Raw genomic sequence first — 14,319 nt, forward strand, 5'->3', positions numbered from 1 at the left:
ACACTGCAAAGGCAAGGTCTGGTTGAACATATTACAGGTGCGGTCCTGTGGGTGCAATACACCTACACCAGTAGAAGACAAATCTGATCTGGTCTGTAGAAAGACAAATGTCAACCGTTGAGCCATGCGTCATCTTATACTAATTGTACTGGAGAATATGAGAATACAAATTTATATAAAAAGCTAAAAGGCAAAATTAAATATGTGTAAACGAACATGTTCCACGACTCGCCGGAAAGACAAATTAATCTGCTACGTTGAGAGAGAAAAATGTTTTTGTTTCCATGTATGGGATCAATTTAAAAATGAGACGATATGAGGGATAAAAGATATTGATTTGGGAGTCTCCCTGAGTTTCCTGCTGTTTCCCGCTATGGCGCCACTGCAACCAGAGCGTGCGCTGCAGGAGTAATTTACAGGTGCCACATCTACGTAGGGTACGTTTGGGCCCTTGGATCTCTGCTTTCTGCGGTTACCTTTTGCTCGCTGACGTGGTCGCCGCCATTCTTGGTGGGACTGGGGGTCTTCCTGGAGTCGCTCCAGTCCAAGAACTTCTCCTTGAACAGGGTGGTCTCGTTGTGCTGGGTCAGCCTGCCAAACACCGCCCAGTCCGGCCGGCCCTGACCTTTCCTGCAGGTGGAGGACACACCTCAGCTGAACAAGGGTCGGACACAGCAGCACTTTGTTTGCTGTGGTCAACTCCCTCGTTGTAACACAAGGCAATTTTGTTCCGACAAGAAAATAAATGCACATCAATCCACAAAGCAGACGCTTTCAAATGACTGCAAAGAGTTCTGCCGCATTTTTGTGCAACTGTGAAGGCAAATCGATGTGACTGAGTCCAGCGAGTTAAAAAAAGTGAGAATGCCGGGCTGGCCCGATCTGGGAGACGACGGCCTTGCCAATTTACAGCTTGTGAAATCTGTTGAGCGCGAGTGCAAACTGTTTACACATGCTGCTCGGTAACAGTTGGCCGTGGAGCACAGCGAAGGGGAATAACATCGGCCTGCGAGCATATTTTGGTTATGTAAGTGAGCAGGCAATTAAGTTTATTTTATTTGCATAGCACCTCTGGAGAACAAGGGCGACAAAAATTGCTTCGCATATCAATTAAAACACATAAAAACACCAAGTCTTCATCACCAAGGCCACAGACCTCATTTAATAAGATTTAGTCTCCGGGACTCTCTTCCAGGATCGGGATCTGAGAAGATTGTTATTGTTTGCGATAATCTAGTCCATAGGATCAAAACAGTCATTATCGTACATTCTCTTATGGTGCTAAAATCCTTTTATTTTGTCGCCGGGGATCCCCAGACCTCTTGGAGGACCCCTCGGGGGTACCCCGGACCCCATATTGAGAACCGCTGTTGAGGAGGCAGTCTTTTCCCCGTACTTGGGTATGAGCGGGTTGCACTCCCCGGGGTCCAGCGGGTTGATGTCGCAGTTGGTGTAGTCGAAGGTGCCGTTCCACAGGTGCTTGGCCAGCTGGAAGGCCACTTTCCTCTGCGCCAGCGTCACTTCCTTCCCGTGCCATATGTACATCTCACTGCCAAAGTCAAACACCAAAACCTGCAAAGACGAGACGGGAGAGGACCGACGGAGATGGAGGGAGACGGTGGTAAGTACACTAAGCGGCACCCTAGAAGCCCCAACAAACTTGAGACGGCTTTCGTCCCGTCTCACCTCCTTGGGGTCGAGCAGGGCACAGCGGGGCACCTTGGCCCAGTAGTCGTCATCCGGAACCAGTTTGTCCTCCATCAGGCGGTAGATGCAGTTGGTCTCTACTATGGCGCCCTCGTACAGCTCGTCTTCATCTGGCGTTCCCGCCGCTAAAAAGGGAGAGGACAGGGGATCCATAACCTGGAGCACATGGCTCAACGGCTGTTTGCAGGCAAACTGGCACAAATGTATATCAGTGGATTTTGATTAAAGATTAGTGCTCCCTCTAGTGGTGGAGAAATGACACATCGTGACCAACGGTTTTGTGCCAAGTTCAACACTTTGCACATCATTCTCGAGTGGAACCACACCCCTGTGTCAGCCCTTACTCTGGTAGCTGGTCTGGCCTCCGAGGATCTTCCAGAACTCCTTGGAGGCGTGGCTGTGTGCGGTGACGCCCTCCTCAATCACCTGGACATAGTTGGCACGGCAACCCAAATCTTTCTTCGTCTGAATGAAGTTGGCCAACTCTTTGGTCTGCAGAGGAAAGAAAAGGAAAGATGAGTCGAGCAGTCCTTCACTTAAAATTATTCGATCGATATCCCCCTTTTGTTGCCGTTTTGCAAAAAACATTTGGTAAACCACGGTCTTTGATTTGACAGCGTATATTAGTTTGTAGCACCTGTCTGCGGCACCATGTGACTTGGGATCTGGCGCCCCTACAGTTTTTCGTTTACACCACTGTCGTTGAACTCGGCCCAGTGTCCGAAAATAATTTATTTTACCGGACAAATTTGAACCTTATCGGTCACGTTTCAATAACAGTCCATGTAACAAACGCAGATATAATGTACACCAAGGTTACAGCGCCCCCTTGCACGAAATGCAATGCAATGAAAGAGGTGCCATTCTCCACATTCCAAGTCAGAGTACCATCGTAATGATTTTGATGCTGTTATTTTATGGAAAAAAAAGTGACAGTGTTGATTTAACATGCCACATAATTAATGATTCGGATAAACCAATAGGACGGGAATCATTTTGGGAGAGCGTGTTCATGTTGAAAATTCTGGCCTCATGGAGTCATCCAGAGGTCATCGGACCAGAGCAGTCTTTGAACAATAGCCATGGGCGGTGTTTTGGAGAGAGGCGGTTTCCTGCAGCCGCCCCCACCACCAAACCAAGCACCATTTCCTTCACCTCATCACAGCTACTTCCTCCCCGGCCTTTGCTTACTTCCCGCACGTAAAGCCCGCCCCCCCTTACCGTAACAGCCTCGGAGAGGAGAAGTTCTGTGCGCAAAGCAGTGGACTCACCTTGTTCTTCTCGATGACGTTGGCGAACTCGCCGGTCCAGACGAAGCAGTGATGCGGCGTCACCAGCAGGAAACAGTCGCCGCTGTTCAGGGAGGACGCCCGGGGCTCCACCAGCCTGGTCTGGACGTGCCGCCGGCCTAGATCAAAACGAGCAGAGGAAAAAAAAAACAAAAAAAAACAACAAACAAAAAAAAAGAAAACAGAAAAAAAAAACAGTTATCAGTGCCGTAGGGGTTATCGCCACCACTCATCTGGGAGCTCCCCCAAAATGACAACACTGGTCCAAGCGGCGCTTAGTAAACGCTGACCCCCCGTCCACTTATGGTCATGGAAAAAGTCAAGAGAGGATGCGCCAGCTTTCAAATACGGAACGCATTTATATAAGGGGAGTCCAGGGATCTCCGGGGGGCTCATAAGCGTGCGAGAGGCTCCTAGGACAAGGGCCCCCGATCAACGAAACCCTAATCCAGACGTGATTGACAGCAGCAACAAAAAGAAACACGGATAAACAAAGTGGTTTCACACTTGAAGGTCGGCCGGCATTTGTCCCTCCCTGCAATAAAACTTTGCTCCCCGTGTCGCGTATTCGGTCTGGATTACAGACAACGGGGCCGCGAGGTGCCAGAGCAGACCCCCGGATAGAGCGGGGTGACGCATGAGGGAGTGATTTAAGATGGCAGCTGTCACTACTGGACGTTCAGGGGAGATGCAAAATAAAACCGAAATAGATTGCGCTCTCTTCTCTACGGTTTTGTTTGCCTCACAGTCTCTCTCTCCCTCTCTCATATATACATACAAATATAGTGTGTATATTTGTTGCCTGTCCCAGTGGACTTGTGAAATGGGACACTGTGACACCCGCGACATAAGGCCTTTCTATAGTAAACACGCCTGGTACGACCCCTCCTCCAACCCTGCCTACTGGGACGACAAGAGCCTTGGCGGAACAGTAACAAAACATATCTGCATATTCTCTTCTCTGTTCTCACTGTAGTGAGAATCTGCCCACAATTCAGCTTTTCTAGAGCGGTGGCTTCAGAGGAGTGCAAAGGGAGATCTATCATTACAATGCGGCCGATGATCCATCAACACTTTGTTTTGTTTTTAAAGCACTGTCCATTATAACCGCGGTGGTCTGTGAAGGAATTGCAAGGGTTTGCAGAAAAACTTTACCCATCTTTTTTTTTATTGGGTCATATCTTAGTCCATACATACATACTCAATATATAGTGTACAGTACATATCAGCCAGAGCATACTCTACCATGAGGGGCCTCGCCATAAAGGTTTTGGAATCCCTGCATTATACAACAAGTAATACCACAGAAAAACAGTAATCCAGTTATCCGGTAAGCGGCGTGCAAGTGCAGTCATCCCCCTAACCACTGACCTTTGACCTGCAGGAGCATTAGCTTCTTGTAGGGTACGGCGCCATTGTTGGACATCTGCTCGCTGATGTTGACGCTGCGCAGGTTGACGCTGCTGAAGTTCTCCTTGCTGGCCAGGCCGGCCAGCGCCACCTCGGAGAACCCGGAGTTCTTGTTCACTGCAGCGCAGGGGGAGGTGTAGGGATGAGGGAGGGCACCAAACGAACAACAAAACAGACACATACGGCAGGTTTGCGTGGGTCACGTCTCCAGCAGTAGTTGCGCTTAAAGAGAGATAAATAATAGGAAAACGGAGTCACAATATAGGATGGAAGTTTCCACTCAGGATTTCGAGTCACATAAACACAGCTGTTGGTACTGGATACCCCCAGAACCATTTAAATAATTTCACTGCCATCACAGGAAGGTGACGGAGGAAGCAGTGAGTGGCTTCCACTTTGCGGGTCGCATACGTCACCGACAAAAAACCCACTACAGACCATGTGCAGCTTAAAAAAACAAAAACAAACAAAAAAAGAAATAAAAATACAAGGCCAAGCTTTTGAGGGATTGTTCGGCACAAAGGCAGGAAGCCAAGACGGACGGCGAATGTAGGTCAGGTTACTGGCGTTTAATGTGCAACGTCCTTTTCAGAGCGCGGCGAGGCAATTTAAGGACCCGTTTCGAAAGGGTTTTTGTCCTATTTGTCTCTGAAAGGGAAAGACGGACGTCCTCACAATTCAATCTTCAGTCAGACAAAACACCCACGACGGGGAGCTTTGGAAGGAGACACGGCGACTGTCCTCTCTGTATTTGGACAGAGTTTACGTCACCATGTCTCAAACAGGGTCAATTTCTGCCCAGAAGAGAGATAAATAGAAGGGCAGTCGATTAAAACTGTAGAAATGATTTCCATGTGACTGGCAGCAAGCAGTGACGGAAAGTGATACAAACAGAATATACTGTAAACCTGTGTCAACGAATGAGGCCAATTTGAACTCATTGATAGTGCATAGATCTCACATGTGCTGTATACATTCTGGAATAAAATCTTTTTTTTATCCATTTCTTATTATGGCAATTTTGCATGCCATTTAGAATGGAAAATTGATTTCACGGTGAAATACAAAAAGACCATCTCATGGCGAGAGCCCACGAGTCACCGTGTCATTCCCCGTCCTCCGTCCGAGCGTCCGTCAAAACCGTCCGGGCCTCCACTCACTCTTCTCCGCCTTCATCCTCTTGCTCTCCAGCAGGCCGATGTTGAGCCTCTGCTCCGTGTACTCGTGCCTGATGTCCTCCCGGGCGGCCAGCATCCTCAGCGGGTTCCTGGACGCCTGGACGTTACGCGCCGGGCGCACCGCTCGCTTGTGCTGCACCATCTCCGAGGTCAGCCTGAGAAGGAGGCGAGGCGCGGGGCGAAAGGTCATCAGTCTCCGTTTACTTCAACTTAAGCTAAATCGGTTCTCCTTCAAAGAAAACCAGAATACAATCAAGTCCACACAATCCAGGAGCCTATAGCAGCTCACATTCACGCATCATCAGTAATTTATATGACATATACCATTTTCACACCAAGATTTGAGGGTTGACCCGCTAAAAATAGTCGATTGAAACCTTCCCCATTGCCAGGAGAAACGCCGTTTATTTTCCTGGTGCGTCATGTGCGCGTCACATAGCAACTTAAACAACGACATAAAGCGGTAAAAATTGAAAAATAAAATAAAAGTAAAAAAAAATATATATATATATCTATATATCTATATATATATATATATATATATATATATTTTTTTTTCTTTTTTTCTTTTGAGCCGTTCAAAAGCATCGGATCGTTCCCCACGGTGCGATCTCCACACTCCCAACATTTCACGGTCCCCCATTCGGAAAAAAGTCAATAACTTCTGATTTTGGATTCTCAATGGGATATGAAATGATTGAATGACACACGGATATTTCTGTCTATTTATGCGCCAGCCTCCGTAATTTCAATGCGCGTCGCATCGCGGAGGGAAAGGGGCCAAAAATAAGCGGGTCGGACCCCAATCGGAGGTGGAGCCGATTAAAACCCGTGTGATTTGACCCGGCACTGAGACCTGGGTTTTTCCCTATCCCACTGGTGACAATGCTGGATTGTTAACCAGACTTTCATTTGAAACTTTTTTTTTTTTTTGGACACTTTCACTTCTTGCGCGTGACCAATATTTGCATTCTTGCCAGGAAATGGAACATGCATAAGGCAAATACATTTAATTAGCTGATTCTTCAAAATTGCCAGCTAAAAAAAATAATAAATAAAAAAATGAATCCCATATCAAATATCGTTTTGTTTTTTTTCTCCAAACAAAATGAATTAAAATTTAAATAAACTTTACATTTAGACTGAGGGTCATGTCTTTCATAACAAGAGATAAGCTTCAACACACTTACTTCGGCGTCTGGGTTCCAAAGATGGCATCAAAGTCGTCGTCTATCTCCACCTTGCTGCCAATGGCGGGGAGGTCCTCCACCTGGCGGTAGAACTTTGAGAAGGTCTCGTCCTCCAGGCTCATCACTTCCTTCACCTTCTTCTCAGTCACTGTGATGGTAGCTTCCGGCAGGCCAGGAACTGGGGGAGAGATAACACAGTTAAAACGTGTGAAATACTCGCTTCTGATTGGCCAACGGGGGCAATCGGCTGTAAATGATTTCAGAATAATGGCAGTTGGCCGAACATTAACCCTTCCTGGACATTCAATGCCATTTAAGGCCGTGGACCGTCCTGGAGCGCGAAACTGACCTTTGCTGTTAATCTTGCCGAGGAACGATTCCAGTATATCCAGCTTCTTGTCGGACTCCAAGTTCATGTCGGCTATGGCCTTGATCTCTGCGCGGACGAAAACAGACGTCACGGACCCACAGAGGTGTGGCACATTAGAGTACGAGCACGAGAAGCTGATCTGAGATTTTGTCGTTTCGGTCGGAAGCCATGTTGGACACAATTGCAGGAATCGGGTCCATACTTTCGAACAACTTTTTATAATGGGGAGATACAAGACCACGCATTCACATTTAAGTCAATGAGAGCAAACTGTCAATAGCAAGCACAGAGGTCAACCACAAACATATCACGTTGAAGTTAACTGCCAAGCGGTGTGTTGATTTTTGTAAGCATGACTTTTTTTCTGACTCATGCAGACCAATGCTACACTCTCCCAGGGTTTCTATTATTATTTTATTCTATCAGGCATTGGCAGCCAGAAGTATCATGTCCACGCCATCCACATTATTGCTCATGACAGAAATTGTACTGATGAGGATGAGGATAAAAAAAATATATATATCACACCTTCAGTATCCGATAACTCCTCCACGTCTTTACATTTTGGGGGGAAAAGCAAAGACAGCAGATTACATAGCCTACTTCCGCATTTTCTTTTTTTTGTCGTCGCTAAAATTCATATCACGGTCAAATGTGCACAGATCGACTGAGATTGAGAGGGGTCAACAGCTCACCAAAAAGGTCCACTACATTAGGTTTTCACCTGACAGTCGTAAAAAGGTGCCCGAGTCGCCAGAGCGGAAAGCAGAGAAGTTGTGTGTGTGTGTGTGTGCGCGTGCGTGCGTGTGTGTGTGTGTGTGTGTGTGTGTGTGTGTGTGTGTGTGTGTGTGTGTGTGTGTGTGTGTGTGTGTGTGCGTGCGTGCGTGCTTGTGTGTGTGTGTGCGTGAGGGGAGGGAGGTTAGAGGGACGGCACAAACCTTCTTGTGGTTTGGAGATGGCGGGGGCGTTGCTCTTAGGCTTGGACGGCGCTGGGGAGACTAGTGCGGTGGGAGACGCCAGGCCTGGTACCCAGACAAGGAAAAGCAAACCACAATCATTTATTTAACTGGGTTTGGCTGTATCTCAACTACCGCGTTGATGCAGAAAAATATAGATTTATTATTTAAAAAAAAAAAAGTTGCAGAGCCCTTTGGGAGCAAAGTGCTTTGAGAAGCAATTCCAATGAGGCAGGAACGGTTTGCAGTTGTCAAAGCATTTCTCTTTGACCAAATGTTTAAGTTGGAATAGATCTAGTGAAAAGCAAGAGGGGGTCAGTGTGAAGAAGCTCCCGCTAAGCAGGAGCTTGAAACTTGAAGCAGGTCTGATTTATTCTCTACCATTAGCTTTGACGCTAATCCTTGCCGTGCAACCCTCGATCAGCTGTAATCCGGCCAAAGACAGCAACCAAGCGCTCATGATGAAAACCCACCATCAGTCACCCCCTCTCTAGTGTGGACCCGTCCCGGCACTAATAGGATAACAGGCCAACCATTTAATGATCTTCTGCCCAGATGGAGCCTTCACAGCTCCTGGCCGAGGCCAGTGCGTCAGCTGAGTTATTTTCCACTGGTACCTCGATAGGAGCTCATGAACGTAAATCTGAACAGATCGTCGAGCGTCTTCGTGTATTTTGGAGACACAGAAGACCATGCATTCAAATACAGGTTCCCACCGGCAACCTGGGAAGACCTCTCCCTGACCTTTCTTAACCATGCGCGCCGCCACAGTGAACTGCGTGGAGTCATTGGCCGCTCCCTTGCCCTTGGTCTTCCAGGCCTCCTCCCGGCCCACGATGAGCTGCTTCCTCTCCTGGATGGACAGCTGGGCCTCGATCCTCTGGCTCTCCAAGTCGCCCTCGCCCATTCTCTGGGAGGGAGGGAGGTAGTGAGGGAGAGGGACGGAAAGAGGGAAAGCGAGAAAACAAAGACAAGTCACCGTTAGTTGCATCCTATCAAACTGCTGGTTTACCCAGGGAGGCAGGCCACATTCCCAGGCCAATGCAATAGCCAAGCACAATTTGGAAGCCGACTGATGACAAACATAAATTGACAGCACACACACACACACACACACACACACACACACACACACACACACACACACACACACACACACACACACACACACACACACACACACACACACACACACCTTAACAACACTTAAGGCAATGGGCCGCGTTTGCATAATCTACTGGTAACTGGTAACCAATTAATGCCACACAAGGTCATTCCAAAATAATTGATTAGATTGAAAAAAGCCAAAGAGAAAGTCACTCTACCAAACACAAAGTCAGTTCATGATTTGGTGTGCGTGGGCTGAATAAATAAAGTGGGAATACAGAAGCCAGTGGTGGTGAGAGTTACAGAATACAGTAATGGGACCGGTAGTGTTGGTGGTGGAGGAGGGGGTGGGGGGGTGGGGGGGGCTGGGTCACCTTCCGTCTCCATGGATGCTTCTCGTTCACCTGGAGTGGCCTGGCGGGTCTCGAGGGCTTCACGAGCAACGGGACAGAGAGGAGGGATGAGGATGGAGAGATGAGACGGAGGTTCCCCACAGGAATCTCGGCCAGGGGGCAACAGGCTGCACCGCTGCTGCCATGCTTTCTTAGCTTTTCTTTTATTTTTTTATTTTTTTTAAGCTTTGCATCAGCGAGGAGAGCTTGTCTTCTGTGAACATTTAGGGGGTTACCACAGAAGCTGCATGGCTGCGGTGCGGGTTAAAGATCAAGACCACAGCATGACGTTGCAAGCGTATTATTTATTGGTCATCGCCGTGGGTGAGGACGTGTTATCGGCAGTAATTAAGTGTGCTGATATGGAGATTCCTGCTCTCTCCATTGTGTGTTTGCTACAACTCATTCCATGCTTCTGACCTTCCTCGTTTCTAAACTAGCGTGTCCGATATCCCTCTAAACTGCTTCATCAGCGTTTTCATTTCGGCACCGCTGAGAAAATGAGCTCCACTAATGAGGCAGCGGAGGTGAGCGGGTTTGGCGGAAGGCGCGAGCCATGCAGGCAGCAGTGTGTGATTCATCTTCCCACCTGACCAGCCGGCGTGCTGAGGGGGGAGGTACGGAAAGGGGGCTCAGGAGAAGCCGAGACAGCGGAGGTAAAGACTGGCTCCTATGGAGGCACAGCCACGGAAAGGATTAGAGAACAAAACAAGCACGCAAAGCATGGAGAGAAAGGGAATTGAACAAGGAAGGAAAATAGGAATTATCTTGCGATCACATTTGATAGTTCTTGAAGAATACCGACACTGATTGATTTAATCCTTGAGTTCAGCATTGCTGACACTAGATCTATCTTTGACTCAACATCTTTCTATCTGTTTGGAGGGTGCAAAGGACCCCGAGGGGCAGCCAAAGCCCCCCAAAGGACGGCCAAAGGACCCAAAAGGGCAGCCAAAGGACCTAAAAGGACAGCCAAAGTACGCCAGAAGGACACCAAGGGATGGCCAAAGGACACCCAGAGGTCCCCCAAAAACCAGCGTCCCCTCACACAAACCCTTGTGTTTGTTGTATTTCAACAATGAAGCATTTATGATGACAGTAAGCTGCAGATACATAGGGAATGTACGACTAAAGGTCAAACAGCGCACACCAACACCAGAGCAACACCATCACCAATTACTGTGACCGGGACACACAAATCCATCACAACAAGCAACACCACATCTACGCCCAAATCACTTTCTGTGTGTGTGTGTGTGTGTGTGAGAGAGACAACAGGGGTTGTATTTATCAAGAGAGTACATTTCTGGACAGCAGACAGTAAGGTCATTAGACACTGATAGTTGGCCGCACTTTGCGCTGCTTGATAAATACCATCCGACTGCTTGTGTTTAAGTGCTTTGCTTATGGCCAAGCGCGATGGCCTTACCCAGAGCTGATCCGACAGTGCATACTCATCGATCATCATTGGTGAATTTGGCGCTTCATCTTCCTACAGAGAAGCATCCGGGAGGGGGGGAGGGAGGGGTGGGACGGGACGGGGTGGGGAGGCAGGGAAAAGGGGGAACACAATGTCCTAAAGTGTCACTTGATCGAACAAATGGTGTTATGTCCTCCAACTTTAACTCATTTCTCACGGTGGACGGCACATAAGACATGGCGGAGCCGCATACCATACACATGCAGCATTGGCTTTGGGGCTTTAATTATGGCCGGCGTAACGAAAAGAATGTGAAAATACAGCTAATTAAATGAAAAGCCAGACTCCCGTTGGCGGAACAATGGTCGCCTTTATACGTTTTCATCCTTGGCATTTGACCCGGCCCCGTTTGGCGTTTTTATCAGTCTGATCCTTGGTGTCCTCTTTCATCTTAAAAAACAGGAAATTAATTTAAGCGGGTTTACTGGCCCCGCCGGACGGGGGACAGGAACAAAATTAACAACCGTCCTTCCCCCTGACCCTCCGCTGGAATTCAACACTTGAAGCCGAGCGTTTTTTTTTTTCCTCGTGTATTTGATTCGAATACGAAAACCAAACGGAGCGTTTCCTTATCTCTCTACAAAGGAGTCGGGAGATTTAGGCCTCGGACGACTCCGCGCTCGCAGCTTGACAAACTAAAAACAGAACGGAGCGAGGCGGGGCCGACCGCAGCTCCAGATAAGCTTTATAAGTTCGGTTGTGGATAATTCTAAACAGAGAGGTATGTGCACTCGCGGTCCCCACCCAAAAACCCATCCCTCTAAAAAAAAAAAAAAGAAAAAAAGAAAATAAAATAAAACTAAAATAGAACAGCACACCGTTCAACACAGAGCCACACTCAGCATGCAGAGGATGGAAAACAAGGTTTATTTTGTTAAACGGAAACAAAAAGACAGAGATCCAAAAAGGGGGTTAAACAAGGGAACGGAGAGGATACATGAGAGGTGCAGTCAAATAAAGAGGACGTTGATGACAGGTTGGACCAAAAAATAAATAAATAAAGAAAGAAAAAAAAAGTTGAATAAAGAAAACACAGACGTTAAGTCTGAAGGGTTAGTCATTACACAGTTGTTTTCCTCAAAAAAGACCAAATGCAGCGTATTCCCCCCACCCCGCTTTTTTTTTTTTTCCCCCTCCACGGATGTTAACGTACAGCACGGTATGTTTAAGCCAAAACACGTCATTTAAAGTCGCGAGGGAGGCGAGACAGACTGAAGGTCATTCTCAGCGGCAGCTTCCAGCCGCTCCTGTAACACTGCTTCCAGCTTTTGGTACATACATGTACTCACATTGTATTTTACAAAGAAAATAAAATGCCAAGTGCCAGTGATATTTCTCAGGAGTCCTAAAAGTCACCTCATCTTAAAAGTATCTTAAAGAAAACATCCGAATACGAGACATACACATAGAGGAAACAACGACATGCAAGAGATGGTTATGGATGACAGAATACACACACAAAGACAAAAAGGTGTCAAAGACAAACAAATACAACCAAAACACACAACCTCTCCGTTTAAAAGATGTCCAAAAAAACGGTTGCCATGTGCCCCCTCCCCCCACAATTTTACTGTAAAAAATAAAAAATTCAATTTTAAATGAAATTAAATAATATAAAATAATAAACCTCCATTTAACAGCACAGTCACGGGTATTCGACGTCCAGAGTGAATTACTGGAGCTTCTGCGATCTCGAGAGCGCGCCTATTGCGGGTCGGACGGTTACCTTCTTGAGGCTCTGCTCCATCTCCCAGAGCTGGCCGTGATGCTCGGCCGCCGCCGCCGCTGCCGCGTCCTGCTTCTTGTTGATCCTGTTCCTCCAGTCCTCCTCTCCGCTCTTCTTCAGCAACGCCAGTCTGGGAAGCAAGAAGAAGAAGAAGAAGAAACGGGATAAACATCAGCTCCATCCATAGGGTTTTTATTTATGGTCATACCAATAAAGGCTCGACAAATTGAACTGATAAAGAGGTTTATTAAGTGTGCTAGGTGAAGCAGTACACGTATTGATATGTTTATTGTTATTTTTTAGGTTTATTATAAATTGCCACAATATAATTTTTTGTGCATTATATATACAGTAGGTGTACTTAGGCATATACTGTAGCATCGTATCTACATGTTGCATATACCTAGAATGTGTACTCTGTATGCAGAAGGGAAAGCATTAAAAGTCACAAATGCATATATTTCCTAAAGAGCAGAAGTTTAATTATTAATTATTATTACTATTATTATTATTTATTGCCATTTCTTTCTTGTTTATTTTTTTTATCTTCGTATTTTTTATTTTTATCATTTATTTTTAATTGTTAATTTTAGTTTTATTGTGTTAATTGTTAGTTTTTAGGCGTATTGTATATTGCCAAATTTTTCTTGTTTATTGTTTATTTCAGGATTTTCTTATTGTTATTTTGAGTTTTGAGTTAAATGTCAAGTTTATCCTACATTGCCAAAATTGTCAAGTTTAGAGGATTTATATTTGTTATTGTTAAATTCAGTTTGATTGGGTTTATTGTTAATTTCTGGGCTTGCCAAATATTTGTTGTTATTTGTTGTTATATCCTGTTCTTTCTCGTTTATTTTTATAGCTCACTTTTAGGTTTATTGGATATGGCCAATTTTTCTCTATTTGTACTCCACTACTTTACCATTGTTGCCTATTGTTGTTGTGTGATCTGTTGTAACACTGCAATTTTCCAAAGTGTCCATAATATCCAATCCCTGGAATTGCTTGAACGGAGCGGCGCAGGGGAGGGGAGGCCGTCAGCAGTGCCGTCTTCCACTTTTTCATTTTTTTACAAAGACCCGAGGTCCGAGGTTATGTCCGGCAGAGAGTTGACAATAAGAAAAAAACAACAACAAAAAGTGCAAGACTAGTGCTGAATGGAACACAACGCTGTATCTGGGATACAGTGGAAGGAGGTGCGATCGTTCAGCGTGTGCAGCCGCCCGCGCGCGCACGCACACACACACACGCACACACACACACAATTCCATTATGTCACTAATCAATATGGTCTGATGGTCGCCCGACGTGTTTACCAGCCAAACTCGCGGCCCAGCGCTCGCCCAGCAACATGACGTAACAGGACTTATGTAACGACTCGGCTTGAGTTTAAATCAAAATATTCGCCGCTTCAACCATCGGGGTGAGATGAGAATGAGCGACAGCATTTAAAAAAAAAAAAACACCAACCGGAAGGATGAATCAATTTGTATTTCAATCAAAAGCAGTTTGCG

At 46.4% G+C, this 14,319-nt stretch overlaps 1 protein-coding gene across 1 annotated transcript in view; it reads right to left on the minus strand.

The window, feature by feature from the left end:
• Nucleotides 1-14,319, minus strand: part of svila (supervillin a) — a gene marked incomplete at its 5' end in the record, with an annotated part of 61,833 nt that overhangs the window by 8,580 nt on the left and 38,934 nt on the right. Inside the window, 16 exons of the mRNA XM_080020097.1 lie at nucleotides 477-630; nucleotides 1,397-1,572; nucleotides 1,687-1,832; nucleotides 2,052-2,199; nucleotides 2,979-3,115; nucleotides 4,368-4,523; nucleotides 5,567-5,739; nucleotides 6,775-6,952; nucleotides 7,124-7,210; nucleotides 7,673-7,699; nucleotides 8,083-8,166; nucleotides 8,845-9,010; nucleotides 9,582-9,638; nucleotides 10,189-10,269; nucleotides 11,029-11,091; nucleotides 12,806-12,935. Of these exons, the coding sequence (XP_079876223.1) occupies nucleotides 477-630; nucleotides 1,397-1,572; nucleotides 1,687-1,832; nucleotides 2,052-2,199; nucleotides 2,979-3,115; nucleotides 4,368-4,523; nucleotides 5,567-5,739; nucleotides 6,775-6,952; nucleotides 7,124-7,210; nucleotides 7,673-7,699; nucleotides 8,083-8,166; nucleotides 8,845-9,010; nucleotides 9,582-9,638; nucleotides 10,189-10,269; nucleotides 11,029-11,091; nucleotides 12,806-12,935 (1,963 nt within the window). The remainder of the gene's footprint in view (nucleotides 1-476; nucleotides 631-1,396; nucleotides 1,573-1,686; nucleotides 1,833-2,051; nucleotides 2,200-2,978; nucleotides 3,116-4,367; nucleotides 4,524-5,566; nucleotides 5,740-6,774; nucleotides 6,953-7,123; nucleotides 7,211-7,672; nucleotides 7,700-8,082; nucleotides 8,167-8,844; nucleotides 9,011-9,581; nucleotides 9,639-10,188; nucleotides 10,270-11,028; nucleotides 11,092-12,805; nucleotides 12,936-14,319) is intronic.

This window comes from Zeus faber (genome assembly GCF_960531495.2).
Source record: "Zeus faber genome assembly, chromosome: 19".
NCBI classification, from domain to species: Eukaryota; Metazoa; Chordata; class Actinopteri; order Zeiformes; family Zeidae; genus Zeus; species Zeus faber.